At 38.9% G+C, this 16,239-nt stretch overlaps 2 protein-coding genes across 2 annotated transcripts in view; one reads left to right on the top strand and one right to left on the bottom strand.

The window, feature by feature from the left end:
- Positions 1-2,897: 2,897 nt before the first annotated feature.
- On the bottom strand, positions 2,898-16,079 carry LOC136248627 (integrin beta-1-like). The gene is made up of 27 exons (XM_066040385.1): positions 15,972-16,079; positions 15,850-15,926; positions 15,641-15,745; positions 11,976-12,036; positions 11,796-11,927; positions 11,660-11,750; positions 11,498-11,612; positions 11,361-11,450; positions 11,233-11,313; positions 11,085-11,180; positions 10,741-10,851; positions 10,599-10,691; positions 10,477-10,553; positions 10,384-10,426; positions 10,230-10,291; positions 10,101-10,185; positions 9,985-10,055; positions 9,846-9,926; positions 9,730-9,796; positions 4,748-4,820; positions 4,550-4,695; positions 4,408-4,503; positions 4,181-4,358; positions 4,018-4,131; positions 3,842-3,969; positions 3,689-3,751; positions 2,898-3,638 (listed from the first exon to the last, which is right to left on the bottom strand). The coding sequence occupies exons 1-27, from the start codon at positions 16,021-16,023 to the stop codon at positions 3,558-3,560; spliced, it is 2,469 nt and encodes an 822-aa protein (XP_065896457.1). The 5' UTR covers positions 16,024-16,079; the 3' UTR covers positions 2,898-3,557.
- Positions 16,050-16,239, top strand: part of LOC136248628 (2-amino-3-carboxymuconate-6-semialdehyde decarboxylase-like) — a 17,189-nt gene continuing 16,999 nt past the window's right edge. The window contains exon 1 of the mRNA XM_066040386.1: positions 16,050-16,204. Coding sequence (XP_065896458.1) covers positions 16,142-16,204 — 63 coding nt within the window. The 5' untranslated portion in view covers positions 16,050-16,141. The remainder of the gene's footprint in view (positions 16,205-16,239) is intronic.

Genomic DNA, 16,239 nt, shown 5'->3' with positions numbered 1-16,239 from the left:
TGGATTTTAAACCATATACGTATAGGTGAGATAGATGAAAAACTGACCATTATGAAGCATTAATTATGTGTTCTAGTATCTATGCTGTTTCCAAAACATTGCTGATTTAGTGGTTTTGGGGGTTACCAGCAAAAATTTTATCCTTGAAATATTAGGCTTCCTTGTGGACCTCCAGTGTTTGTAACATTGCTCCTAGAAAAATTTTTGAATTTACTATTTGACTGTTCTATTAGAGTATATCAATCGCACCCTACATAAGATTTATAAACCCCAGGAGGCTATTTCTTGCAGGTTTTCACCGATATTTAAAACTGCACTAATATGCATTTTTATAAGCAAAATCATAGATATACTATCCACAGGTAGGGTTAATATATCTGCTAGCAACCAAAGACCAGCTAAAATGAACATTAAATGTCCAAACTCAGTAAGGATGGAGATGCCCCTCGTGCATACGGCAGGTGTCCGGGGGAGGAGCGGCACCAGTTACATTTGACTTTTCAAAAACTTGGTCACATTGATGGGCACAGGCTGGAACTACTGAGTCCAACCTGTTTTTGTATTTATTTATTCATTTATTGATTACTGAACATAAGTTTAAGTTGCAAAACCCAGTAAGGGTTAGCTGGGGATCAAGAAAGTGTTGCTGGATTATGGCACCCCACTGATATCCTCAAGTACTTAGGTATTACTCTACAATCAAACTTTAAATAGGATAATATAGGCGGCTCCAGTGACTGGTTTCTGATCAAAAACACAGCTGGATTTTAAGTGAAGACCAAAAAAATAATAATAAAGGTCGACACCTCCTAAGAATGGCTATTCTCCACTAAATAATATTTGCAAAGCACATAAACATCTTTATTCACAACTTCATAGTTTGCGTATCTCGATCTAAACGTGCGGAAACCTCAGAAATCCCCCTGATGATAAGCACATCAAAGAGAAAGTGGCAAATGCCAATTCTATTTTTGGGGTTTGATATGTAGTGATATTAAAGTTTCTTTAACTCATGTAGGAGAAGTTACCTACAAAGTTCTGGTGAGACCCAAATTAGAGTACGCATCTACTGTATGGTCACCAATCAGTGCCAATGAAAAAATTGTCTTATCAATGATATCATAGATACTCTACCCACCGAGTATCTATGATGATTTCAAATAAGTGCAGTGTCATTCCAGCTCATTATGTCTGCAATGACTATAACTATACCTCTAGTGTGACTGAAAGGATTGATGCACTGAAATGGGAAACCGTAGAAGATCAACGTGTTTACTATAAAATCTTTCACAACTTGGCTAGCATCCCATTTAATTAGTATGTTCAAATGTCTACTCCGTGGAATCAGCTTCCTGAAGAAAATCGTGAAAAGTAATTCAACTGACTCCTTTAACTAGATATCTTTAAATCATAATTGTAATTGTGCATTTTTTCTTCTGTTCCTGTGCACAGCCTTCGCTGAGCAAAGTTTGTACAGTAATCGTAAATTATTACAAATAACACTAATCCTAACAAGGCTAATGGCCCTGATAATCTCCCAGCCCGTTTCTTAGCTTTGAGATTGCACCTGCCCAGCTTCATTGGATAGGGTACATTACCAGAGGTCTGGAAGCAGCTTCAGTTGTTCCTGTTTTTCAAGAAGTGTAAATTCAGACCTACTTCACTCACCTGACCCTAAACTGCAACTTTACTGGAATGTCAATTAGCTTGCAATTGACTTAGTTGCACCTCCCAAGAGGTGGTGAAATCTCACTATGCATATACTACTGAAACACATTTAGATCATAGATTTATACTGAACCCCAGGGTTTTATAAATCTATGTTTAGATGGTTTAATCAACTTCGGATAAAACTGTATGTAGTACGGATCTCTTCCGAGGTGTGGCATCATCTGCATAGTCCTTCACTTAACTTTCCTTAGAATTGCAGTGGCAGAGAAAGGTATGAAAAGCTGGTGGGACTGAGTATAGCTATTGTGGCTATACATGCAAAGTACATGCTCTCCTTCTAGGGTGTCTAGGGGCATGCCCCCCCCCAGAAAATTTTTGAAAAATAAGTGCTGTGAGATTGAGTCTGGAGGCAATTTTAGCCAATAATCTTAATCACAGTAATATTAATGCTAGATATATATATATAACAAGTAAGCATTACTATAATTCAGCATTAAATACTTGAGCTATTATTCGCTATAGTGACCCTGTAAGCATGCTGACAAGCGTATACGATGTTGATCACGTGATATATATTATGACATCATAAAACACATTTGTTGGGGGGCTATCCCCCCCCCCTTCTGCCACCACTGAATTGCTATAAAAAAATCCTTTCTTCCAACTACTATAGGGTTTCACTGGCTATAACAGATCACTGATAACGTACCCCATTCTACATCTAGTCTTGAGAGGTGTACTACAACTTCGAGAGCCACCACCAGAATATTCTAACACCTTAACATGTGGTATACCATCCAGGTAACTATAGGCTGTTTGTCATTTGGCTCCAGCCACTTAATATAATTAATGAAAGCCAGCAATAACAGGAGGATAATTGTGGGAATTGGGAACCATCAATTTCAAGCAAAAACCATGACCAAGATTATGATTACATGGGAAGACAGCAATGTGCTGATATACATCCAATATAAATTGACTCTTGTACTCAGCTATATGTTCATCATAACTGCATGGAAGGTGCTGGCAGCTCATTCCTCAGTTTCTTGTACAGTTCTGTAGAAAAAGCATTGTTTGTTTCCTAACTCTAAGGTATTAGCGGTTGGTAATATGAAATGTAATTGTATAAACAACAACAGACTGGAATCTGCACAGCTCTTAGCATGACTGCGCGGCACTGGCGCATATAATCGTAACCCCCCCCCCCAAAAAAAAACAGTGGGCGGTTGACTATAATAAATTATAACTTTTGAACTTGGCACAAATTTAGCATATGCTAGTCACTGTTTTGTCTCTCCGATTCTTCAACCTTCGCCATTCGTTCTTTTCTTCGCTTGTCCAGTAACGGTTTGGTTAATATGAAGCTGCCTGCTCCCAACATCAGTAAGCCTAGCCATCCACCGGCGACTAATAAACAAACTCTAATCCTTCTCTTCAGCGGCTCCTCTAGTTCGTTGTACCTTGATCTACCCATAGATATCTGTTAGGCGCAATCTGTGAATTTGCGCAGTTTATAAATTGCGCTGCGCATTTTGTGAATTCATAAAATGCGCAAAAATTTATAAATTGCGCAGGTGTCGTACTAAGGATTAGTTGGCGTGGCCCGCCCCATTCGCAAAATCAATGCGGTCTTGTTAACAAAATTTTTATTAACCCGCCCCTAATGGCACTCCCTTGGGTACGGATAGGTTACAGCATATGGTTACAGAGTATATCACGTGGTGTAGTGGCTGCCATGTTCAGTAGTCTCGTGCCCAGACCGCTTTTTTTTCTCACACAAAAAGAAAAAAGGCGGTCTGGGCACGAGACTTATGTTCAGTGGCTGCCATACATACAATAATATAGGTACAAAAATTAATGTGGAGTGGATGAGTTCAGCATGTCAACTATTTTTCATCTTTTTTCTCCTTGCCATAAGCAAGGTTCTGATATTCAACGACAGGAGACTGGTATAATGGCTGTGATGTCTGTATGGAGTAATAGATGGCCATACATAATACTAAAGTATGGTGTATACCTGAGCTAGTTTTCCTTCAGCATCTCTAACTGACTTCTCAAATTGCCTCACCTCGACATAATCCTGAAATAAAAGCTGTTATCAAACACACACACGCTACCACACACACAAATAAACTACTATATGTGCACACACAGAGGTTGGATTACGTACCAACATTATTAAACACAATTTGATGATTAGTAAGATAATCAGTCCAATTACTAACAGCCCAATTACAATGGCAACAGGAATTATCCATATAAGGTTACTGGTGGAATCACTGGTACCACCCTCACAACCTACAATATTAATGAGTAAAGTGACAGAGTTGGCATTATGATACTAACTCAGTGAGTCTTCAATCCTGATTGGGTGTAGATTATTCTCACTATCTAATGCTACATAATAAACATAGAAACAATTGTCCCTGTCAGATAATCTGCAACGTATTGTCTCAGAACCTATAACAATGAGGATAATGAGATGACAGGCAAAACAATAGTTTCTTACCATCAATTGTGTATGTTGTGACCAACGAAGACTCTACTGGGGCAATTGAGACAGTCTCACTAAAACATTGGTTTTCACAGTTTTCAGGACGAGTTATTCTACGACGAATTGAATTGCTGTAGTTTGCACTTGATAATTCACATTGCACACAAGGTCGGTGGGCAGCACATTGAAGCAGCTGTGTAACAAAATAGTGAAAGCATTGTTAAACACCAGTGACATCATACCTTGTCCCTGCAGCGTTCACAGACCTCTCCAAGACATGTCGGTGCACAAGTACACTTGTTACATTCACACGTTCCATTTCCAGAACACAGAGTAGACTAAATGACACAACTAAAGCTAACGCCACACAAAATAGAAACTTACTTCAGTCATACATGCAGTTGTGTCAATAGGACAGTCACAACTGTCTCCAGTAAACCTTGTATCATTACATTCACACTTTCCATTAACACCAGCATTAACATCAGCATTAACATCAGTAATACATGAACAGTTACCATTGTCTGCACCTGGAATAACAATATACACCTCATGTGATGTCACATGACATGTTGAGCACACCTCCACATTCCATGCCATTCTCATCTGTGGGACAACGACATTGGTCCTCACAAGCTTCTCCTTTGAAGTTAAGCTAGACACACACAATGACATTAAGCGCATACTACACACTTCACATGAATACACGCCTTATCAATATCACCAATAGTGTGGTTATAACCTTCTCATGTGATCTCAACCAGAACACCTTAGTAATGTAAAGTATTCCAACAGGCAAATTGATATTATCAGTGCTCTTCTTTCAGATACAGAACACATTGTAGGGCTAAAAGATTGTGACATTTGCTACTTTCACAATTGTAGGATGCAACATACCACGATTATGATAAATATCACAATGTTATAACTCACATGTATCACTAACATTGTGTATGTTCAACTTTGTATAAAACATTTATTTTAACAATACACGGTGAAATTGTGTACAAACTGTTCTAACACAATTTAGGCCACACAGTAACAGTCAAACAGTATAATAAATAATGGTATCCTTTGAAATTAATTCATAGTTTCTCATGGGTAAGCTTTTAACTATGTAATAAAACTTATTCACACAATGAACTGTCTCAGAAGTGAAGTCCAGAACAAGTTCTCCCACAACAGTATGTGCCACCATATACATGTGATGTCACAGCATCACAACTATTTATAATACAGATGTACATATCAATATCACAATGTTCAGAAACAATCACGATTAATCCCACAATCGATATAACCTCCCAGCCCTAACACTTTGTATGGCTTTCCTAGTAGTGCTTCATCACACATACTTGGAAGAGATTGGTCACATGTCATGTCCCTATGATGTACTACAATGTGTGATTACACAATAAAACATGGCACCTGAAATTAGAAATTAGCATCATTATTATGAAGTGTTTTGTCACATTAACGAGAAGTATGCATAATGTAGTGTTAGTTTCTGGTTATAAAAACCACACAAAGTGTTGGGCAGCTGAAACAAGGGTACTGGGAACTGTAATCTATTGATATCAGTTTTTGTGCATTAGAAAACTTTATATTGATACTGAGGTGTCAGGTTGAATGAGTTGAACTCTTCTTTGAGATCACGAGATGTTTGATGATGCGTGACCAACTTCCTCTGTTGTGAATGTGACTAAAGACTTCGTAATGATGGTGCTAATTTCAAGCATAATTTCAAGCACCATCTTTTGGTTGTACAATCACACGTAATAATATATATATATCATATACGATGGTACTGTATATTAGGGATCATGAAGGTTTGGGCTTTTTGGCCAAAAATATCACCCTAAAACCAGCTACCTCACAATACCTTCATGGCATCTTGGCAGCATTGGTTAGGTATAATCAAGCCCAAAAGTGCCTTCAGTACAAACAGAAACACTTCCACATTACAATGAGTGACACACAGGAATACATTGTGGGATTCAGCAACAGTTTCTTAGCCAGGCTGAGTGTAGTCGCAAAATTATGATGACTTGATTGTTAAACTATTTTCTACAAGTATATTAAAATTTATTACTTTAAAAATGAAGTAGGGATTCAAGTGATAATAATTAATGAATAAGAGATGAATGAATAATGGTATCACAGCATAGCTCAGTGGGAAAATCCCTACATTGGCATGTTATAACAATTCAATGCCAAAGTAGGGATTTTCCCACTGAGCTATGCTGTAATACCATCATTCATCTCTTGTTTTACTACTTTTTATTGCTTGGATCCCTTAAATTAATCATTTTTAACATGTGACCATCTCAGTAAAAACTTGACTTGTTCACACAAGTATAAGTATTGAGAAAAACGGAAAAAAAAAATTGTAAAATGTATGCAAGTTTGTATCTGGTCATTACTCGAAGAAGGAAGACTCTGATTGACTAAAACTATACACCATCTTATTTTCCTGTTCATGGGGAGTTTTAGCAAATGGAAGTTATGCTGTAGTATATTTTCAGTATAATTGCTGTACAAATTGATTATCTTGCTTTTCCTACTGTAATTCCAAAACTAAATAGTGATGTGTCTCTGGTAGGTGAAAAGCTGACTCAAGATACTCTAACACAGCAAATACAGCAGTCACCCTAATAGAACAGACGCACGTGTATAGCCGTATGCTATAACAAGAAAACCAAACAAACTAATATGTGACTGTCTCAGCAAAAAACCCGATTTGTTCACACAACTTTTTTTTTGTTTTCTCAGCATTATCTGCTACGTCCAAGGAATGGATCACCAAAGTTTTAGCCTTCTGTGGTGAGTCATATTTTCACTCTGCTAGCTAGACCAATAATAAGGGGGTGCGGTCATCGTGATTGAGTAAATCAATTATTAAGAGGTGTGGTCTCTCTGTCCTCAAATGTTGTGATCAAGTAAAGATTATTAATTAGAGGTGTAGCTTGATCATGGTAGATCATTACTTTGAACCTATCATGACATTACCAAGCGTAAGTGCTTTAAATAAGTTGGTGGCGTCTAAATACATATGATGCTCAAGGAAAGTGTTGATAGGGGAAATCAAAGACTTGAGTTGATATGGTGAAGAAGACGAACAACTACCCTGACTTAAGTTAAAAGAAAGATAAGGTGAAGAGGGCACACACTCATCAGAGCCCCAAAAAGGCACATGCCACTGGTGAGTATATTATTGTGGCATAAAATGGTGGCCGTGCGCTACTCCATTTGGCCTCCAGCCTCGCAACTGTGGTCTGGCAGGTAGGCAGGCAGGCAGACGAAAAGTTGTAATGCTGTATTTGATGTTAAATAGACTAATATTCTGTAACGGTGATTTTTTGAAGTGGTGTTTTAGGCGGCACTCATCATGCACTTTTGGGGGGGATCCTTACTTAAACAGTACTACTCTGTTTAATGATGGAGAATCACTAAATAATTGTTTGGGTGATGCATGAATGTGTACTTCTACACATCACATGTTAGCCATTGAGCAGACCACAGAACAAGATCACTCTTTTGAAAATAGGTTGGTAACTTATAGTCCTAAATACTTTATAGCTACAGTGTACTTACTGTCCTACTAGTGAAGTTAGTAGCCTTAATGTGGTGCAAAGACAAACTCAAACCCACAATTATAAGTTCACATGAATCAAACAGTATGGTGGTACTGTTAAGTAGGGATTGCCCCAAAGTGATGCGCTGCTGCCTTTATCCTAGAGACATCTTATGTGATGAAAGTCACCTTTACAGAATATTAGTCCATCTAACATCAAATACAGCATTAAAAAACAAGACAACACTTACAGGTAGCCGGATATAGAATTTACAGGTTTTTGCAATTGAATTCGGCGACTTTGCAATTGAATTTGTCCTGTTTGCAATTGAGTTTGTCGCTTTTGCAATTGAATTCGTCCCGTTTGCAATTGCCCAGTTTTGCAGTTAAATTCGTCCAACAAGAATGGCAGCTGGAGCAAACACGAAAACATGATGTAGCGGCTGCTACAAGAACTTGTTCAAGTACAACAGTAGTAAACAACTCTTTATAAGGCAATAATTCTTCCTCTACAGCCTATCCAGCAACATTCCAAACTCTACTACGCCATTCGTGATGGATGTGGTCACTCGCGAGCAAGCTAATTAACTTGTCAGACAGCTATCAACTTCGCATACTACCAGCTTCAATTACCTTCTAGTGTCTCAAGTGTAACTCTCCATGACATAAATAATTCATCTCTTAATGAACGGTTGATTTCTTGGAGCTGTTTTGTTTATGACGAATTGTAATGCAAACGCGATGAATTCTATTGCAAAACTGACTAATTCAACTGCAAAACCGACGAATTCAATCGCAAAGGCGATGAATTCAATTGCAAAAACCTGCAAAAAAACCCCCATCAAAACTTCAGTTTTTGTTTGCCTGCCAGACTACGGTCACAAGGCTGGATGCCAAATGAAGCAGAGCACAGCCACCATTTTATGCCACAATAACAAACTCACCAAGTCACCAGTGGGATGTGCCTTTTGGGGTTCTGATGAGTGTGTGCCTTCTTTTCCTTTTATCTTTAATCAGGTTGGTCATTGTCTTCTCCATGCAATGAAACCATATTGAGGTGTTAATTTTCCGTATCAACACTTATCTTGAGCAGCACATTTAGAGGTAAAATTATTCAAAGTATTTATGCTCAATAGATACCTGTAAATTCATAATAGGTTTGAGACCATTTGCCTATTAACGATCCTGGTTGATAAATAGCATTGGACTTTATCCACTATGACGTCGTGAGCAGAAGATAGTCGCATTATTTGGGATACTATTGTACAGGCACCTATGGAGAAATTGTTGTGATTGATCATATTTCACTCGTGAAGAAACATACCGACATGTAGTCAACAGGTATGGGTATAACGTAACAAAAAGCCATTGCAAACAAGCATTATCTCAAAAATTTTCAACCATGCTATACAAATCGTTTATTGTGTTGTCTTGTACCCATACCCGTTGCTTAGAGCTCGATATCTCCTTCCCTGGCTGAAATATGATCAATCAAAACAATTTCTCCATAGGCCCCTGTACATTAGTACCCCAAACAACATGGCCATTTTGTGCTTGTAGTGTCATTGTGGATAAAGTCCATCAAGTGAGAAGACCACACCTCTTAACAATCCATTTACTCAATCATGATGACCACACCCCCTTATTATTGGTCCACCACAGTGAAAATATGAAATAGTGATATGTCCTTGGGTGAAGGCAAACTTGAAATACTCTAATACAGAAGTCACCTCTAATAGAAAAGTAACACGTGTATGGATATAACCTACAGGTAAAACCAACCAAACAAAATAATTGAACATTATAACATGCCAAGGTAGGGGTTCTCTCACAGAGCTACACTGTAATACTATTATTGTATCACTACTAGTGTATAGTGTGTACACCAACCACCTTGTTGCGCATGCACATTACAAACACTACAAACACTACACACACACACACACACACTACACTACACACAAACACAACACACATTGTTTATACACACCTCACACATACACTGGTTACAAACACATTCCCCATGTCCACTACAGAGTAAACCATTAGTTCCTCTCCTAAAATTTGCAGTAAACACATCACCAAGACAATTAGAACACAACAAACATGCACTGGTCATGTCCAGTCCCCTGGTCTACACTACGATCTGCTCCACTTGCAAACTCACACTCACAAAACCGTCCAAACCTAACAACAAATGATCACCATGGCAACATCCTATGGAAATGTTATGGCAACATTGTACCTATCATCATCACATTGACAACGCCCACACTCAATGTCTCCATGGTTACTGCAATTACCACTTCTCTCACCCTAATAATTAAAATAGCAGCCAGTACAATTACCATGCCAACCAACCCTGTTTGCTGTACAGTCACAGTCACACAAAGCTTCCAATTCTATCGGCACGGAAACAGTGAGGAATGCATACTCCAACAATATGCTATAATACTGCATAATGCATAGTGATAAACAAAAACAATTCACTTTTGACGAAGTGATTTCAACTTGGTACAGTCTGTCACAGTAACTGACACATTAAATTCCACCTGTAACATCATACCAAAACAACTATACTACACTCACTACACACTAGTACACACACACATAGATATGGTACAATAGTCAATATACTACTCACAGTTTCATTACGTTGAATACCCGTACATGCAGAACCGTCCGTTCTAGCAACATACAAGTACACTCTAGTTAAGGTAGAGTAAGGAACACTTACTGGTTACAGAGTGGCTGTATCTCAATACTAACACCTTCAGGAGTACTAAAGGACAGCCTAATATTTTGCGACAAACTCTACAGTGTTACTATAGCAACCAGTTAATAACAACCATGACCCACATTGTATCCATCCCTAATTAGTGGCAAGATATTTCCAGAATCGGGCTCCAATTCATCCAAGAAACTTGTTGTCTGCAGTTGACTGCGTAGATCCTTTAAACCACACTCAATTACACTGTTCCCATGACAACTCCAGACTAACCATATACTGCTCAACACTTTTACTAGCTTGCACGTCCTTAGCGATGGCAAATATTGGCACTATATTTCTCTGCCTCAAGACTGCCTCTACTTGTCCAATGGAGGGATAGTCCTACATATAGCAATACCATATATGTACATGTAGGGTATTAGCAGTGTCTAACTGGTGCACCAAATTATTACGTAGTAGCAATAAACTTTGGATATCTCCATACCTACAAACTTTTGAGATTTTCTGCTAACAGGGCTATATTGGATCAGCTTATTTTGCAGAGTAAGTGCACGTATCATCAAATATGTCGTGTGGCAAGGTAAATGATATAGATGCTACCACATGCTTCTTACCAACTGCAAGCTCTGATCATATTGGTATATTCCTTCTCCCTCGTCACTCCGTGACATGTGACATTTTCCATCGTTAGGTTTCAGTGCTCCAACCACCTAGTTAACAGTCACCATGGTTACCATCAACATGATAACCACTATTAGTTACCTTGCCATCCCCAGCGATATGATATGCAGCATCCGATGCAACTAACACAATATGACTAGCAGCAGGACGCCAGCCAATCAGCTATAAAGGTTTCTTAGTAGCATACGAGGAAAATGGGGTGTGGTTACCTCATTACACACTGCTGCTTGCATTAAAGCATCCAAAGTAGACTCTGGGTTGTCGATATTTGATGTGATGTTTAATTGAGAAATGCTATCCTATATGACCATAAAAAACAGCCTAGCAACAAGCAGTTATCACTCACTATAAATAAAGTCTGGTTGTCAGTTAATGACAAATAATGGATGTAGTTAAATGGAATATGTTGAGGATCTAACGGAACAGTCCTGTCCTTACCAGAAACACAAAATGGCGATTCCCTATAAATGCTATGACATCAATTGTACAAACAATATTAATGACATACTTTCTCTCAAAAGTAAACGGCAGAGCTTCTTTATCTGAGAAGGCACCAAATCCAACCCGAAAATCAGTTGTCAAATTCTTCAGTGTGCCAACTGTAATGGTTACCACAGTAACAGTGGGTGCCATGACATACTTACTAATATCTGTAGAGAGTCCTTGAATAGTCTCTAAGTCGTTAGCCATGGAACAGGAGAAGTCCATCAAATAGTAGAAGTCCAGCGGATAATTAAGAGGGATGTGGATGTTGATAATAAATGAATTAACTTTGTCTGTTAACGAGTGTGACAATAACAACATACTTACAACTGAGCACTTACTGGGCCGAGTACGTATAGCCACCCTCTCAAGATCCACAATTGTGTCGAGTGTTTTGTCAACCTGTAGGAGACAAGCCTCTGATGACACAATTACGGGTGATATATTGCGTGATAGGTTGCACTAGTAGCCACTACGGTAAATATGTGGGTTGTGTTTGTAGGTGTGCATGCATGTGCGCGCGCGTGTGTGTAGTGTGTGCATGCGTGCGTAGCCACTTAGCAGTGGCAATTGCCATAGTAATTCAAAAATTCCAGGTGTGATGCTAAGCTGGTGTTGGTGTTTCCTTGAGTTTTACTCACATTACTCCAGCTGCTTAAATGGGGACCTGGTGTCAACTGGGACTGCCCAACTGTCGTTTAGCAGTGATGGAACTTTGGGTTCTGTGACCTCTCTCTTTGAGACCTGGACAGTCCTCATGTGAGTTACTAGTCCAGCCCCAGGAGGATTAGCATGTACAAGACTTGAGTGAATGGGTGGTGCACAGTGCTGGCTTATTGGATGGTAATAATTGTTTTGCAGGCTGCTGGAGGCTTTGTTTTGTGTGTGTGTATGCACAGGTGTGTGATATATGTATAGCATGTATATGAGTGTGTACATGTGTACGAGTATGTATTTACATGGGTATGTATGTGAGTATATGTGTATAATGTGAGTATACAAAACAGGTCTAGTAACATGCCACTCTGATGGTGTGGCTAATGGTGGCAGCCCTGATCCTGACAATGTGGTGGAGGCCAGCAGGGTCAGGGCGCCCTTGAGTTAGCCTTGAAAGCCAACAGATAACACCATGACAACAGGGTTAACAGTTAGTCTGGCGGCGCCTCCCCCTTTGCGCATTAAAGGGAAGGGTCTGGTCACTCTAGCATTTATTTTTTGAAATTTGTAGCGTGTTACAAAAAACAGGTAACCAGGTATTGTTGTGCTTTATAGCAAAAGTTACATAACTTCTCTTTTCTCAATGTTACAGTACACCTCTAGTTGGCTCACCACATCCATGACAGATCTGCCATTCCTTCAACTCTCCTTTTACCACTATAATGTTATTCTGGGTGGTGATTAAGTGTGGCTGATGCTATATGCATGGTGTTCACTAAATATAGATTAATCAATTTAATAATTGATGACTAGTGGAAACTGAGAGCCCTAGTTAAGAAGTGAGGCTATGCACGACAAGGTGGTGAAGGCTATCAGCATTATGGTCTCAAATCAAGAAAATATGGCACAGACTAAAGGCAACTGGTAGCGAAGTGTTGGTACTTCAGTGGTGTGGTAATGTCACATTGATGTACATACGCTATGTGGATACACAACATACTGAACCAGAGATGACATACTGGAGATACACATTAAAGCAGGGGTAGTGTATGCAGCAATGTATCGTATTGTCTCAAATTATGGCCTGGACGTTTATTTCTTTCAAGCAACTTTTACCACGGCTACTAAATGAGACTGGCAACTATACGAGACCAGAATTTATATACCTGATCAGCATTCACGAGTCAACTTCATACCTTGGTGTTGTACTCTCCTTGATGTTCCCCTCAGCATATTTTGCAGATTCAAGTTTAAAAGGAACTCTGTAAAAGTTCTTCACTTCCTCGTTTATAACACCGCCCGGAATTGTTAAAAATAATGAATGCACTAGACATTTATTTGAGACCCAACATTTATTTTTGTTATGATGCTGTGTACCCCTGGTGACTAAATGGGACCAGGCGTTTATACGAGACTGGCCGTAATTCGAGGCAATACGATATTACGCACTGTGCCACCTGGAAACAAGACTGAACACTTGTAAAACAAGAAGACACCAGTCATAAACAACCTTTAGTCTGAATCAAAAAAAATGTGGTTCAGTTACCTACTTTGCAATTTAGGTGTGAGTCATGAAGCACAAAAAGGTGGTGAAGGCACAACTCTGTTGTAACTACAGGCCACTGGTGATGTGTTAGTAAATAAGCGGTGTGACATTGACACAGTGATCACTGCCTATAATATTATGCGTACACAACATACAGGAGGTGGTTACACATTGTTGTATATGCAGCAATGCATCTTCTCACTGATTTGACTTGGTCTATGCAACATGTTAATATGTGGTAATAAGTATCCAATCTATTCATGTTAACGTGTTCATTTGGAAACCCTAATCATTACTGTACAATTACACTCCTGTCTCGATTATAAACCGAGGGGTTTCCAGCATCTTTGGAATATAAACGCCTGGTCTCAAATAGAGGCCCGGGCTGTACTGTTGATGGCTTTAATTGTATCCCTTTTTGCTGCTTCTTCATACTTGAGTTTAGAACTCTCTGAGGGATAAAGGTACTACGAGTAATCATGCGAGTAGTCTGGGCGAGTCCTCATTCATGCAGATATGTATGATACAACTATTTTACAATCATTTTAAGCCTTGACTAGTCAACATACTGTATCACTGTTTTCTAAGCTTCCATTAAAGTAATCCCATTCTATCACCACCGGAATTTGATTAAACGGTCAGACCAATCCAAAATAAATGCCCAGTCTCAAATAAAGGCCCGGTCTCAAATAAATGCCCGGTCTCAAATAAAGGGCCGGTCTCAAATAAAGGCCCTATTTGTTTACAGGCTGGTCAAAAATGCTGGGAAAGAAATACAAGCCAGGGATTTATATGAGGAAATATGGTACCTATATTTAACCACAGTATATTAATTTCATACCAGGGCAACATTGTTGTGTCACATGTATGCATACATACTATCTGAAGCCATACATTCCACAGCATGCTAACCACAGCATGCTATACATTACAATGTGTTTTCAAATATAAATTTTTGTAATTTATCAGAATAGCTATAGCTAGCCGGCTACAAGAAAACGTGCATTATTACTGTTACTTGAAAAAATGTTACCACATAGAAGGAAACTTTGGCAGGAGAAAACTTTGGCGATTTGCTACAAATTTGCCAATATTTAACCCATCAATTACTCATAGCGCCACAGATTAACATCTTCATAGCTGTAAACACATCGAGCTTGAATTAGCCAAAGTTTATTTTGCCAAATGCAGTATAGCTTGCTATTCGCCAAAGTTTCCTCTCTATATGGTATGGGCCAGAATAATGATAGAAGGTTTGCACACAAAACAATATAGTGGCTCATTACAAACTTTCAATGGTATGGAATGGGATGAACACTGTTGCTGGTCACTTTTAAGTCACCCACTACACATAACACATATCGCTGTAGATGCTAGAAACAAACATTGAAGGCAAAAGTCCACAAAGCATTAATATTCACAAATATTGAATTTAAACTAAGGGCATGTGCGTGTTTGACCAGTTTTTTAATTAATGCAAGTGACTAAACCTAGTGAATATCTTCTCTCTACACACTGAACCATTGAGAAAACCTGTAGGCTTTACCTTCAGACCCTCACAATATCTGACAATCAACATTTTTGCTGTTTACGTCATAATTTGTTTTGTGTGGAATTCTTCAAACACCAGTAGAGCTTTAGTTGTTGTGGCCATTTAGTTCTAATCATAGACATAAGACATGTTATCATCATTCCAACTTGTAGCTAATGTTGTAATGAAACAGATGTGATTACACTTTGTCACACTTGAATCATTTCTTGTGACACCTTAAGGGACGCCTGCATATGTCCAATTGTTCTCACCTCGGTGATGTTTAAGCTGCCCACAACATCAACGACATTTTTAGCTCCGCACATTAGACGGCTGGCGTTGTTGTCTCTCTCGAAACAGCTATCGTTCTCGTATGTCTGTGGAGGGAGCAGATGTTAACGCAATATTGTGTGGAGCCATAGATTTATAAACCCCAGGTACCTGGGGTTTATAAATCTATGGTGGAGCAATAACCGCTCACCAAGTTGTCACACCAGACACATTGTGGCGAGGATCGTATACAGTCATTACATGTAGTGTAACCCTTACAAGGCTGGCCTATTGTGAACATATACTAACACATTAACTATTCTAATATCTTACCAGATACACCTTGGACTATTAAGACACCTAGACACAACGCAATTACTAGCATCTTGAAGAAAATAACTCGGAAGAAAAAAATGCTGAACTTGTGGTCAAATTACGTCACAAAAACAATGTGTTTAGGCGCGTAGCGCTGAACAATCGGCGTACACTGTAATAACAAAAAGATGTCGCTAAAGATCGACCTTCACGCTCATATTCTACCTCAGCGATGGCCAGACCTGAAGGAGGTATGGTGTGTATAGTAGAATGGTCTAATGATGAT

Source organism: Dysidea avara, chromosome 3 (assembly GCF_963678975.1).
Source record: "Dysidea avara chromosome 3, odDysAvar1.4, whole genome shotgun sequence".
NCBI lineage: Eukaryota > Metazoa > Porifera > Demospongiae > Dictyoceratida > Dysideidae > Dysidea > Dysidea avara.
The sequence above is the reverse complement of the archived record's forward strand: the minus strand, read 5'-3'. Positions and strand labels throughout refer to the sequence as shown.

Excerpts from the sequence above, each read along its gene's own strand:
- LOC136248627 (XM_066040385.1), bottom strand. The coding sequence starts at position 16,023 with ATGCTAGTAATTGCGTTGTGTCTAGGTGTCTTAATAGTCCAAGGTGTA. Across the intron at positions 12,037-15,640 it reads GCAGCTTAAACATCACCGAG|GTTGACAAAACACTCGACAC; the intron begins GTGAGAACAATT and ends TGTCTCCTACAG. Across the intron at positions 4,359-4,407 it reads GTGAACGCTGCAGGGACAAG|CTGCTTCAATGTGCTGCCCA; the intron begins GTATGATGTCAC and ends TTTGTTACACAG.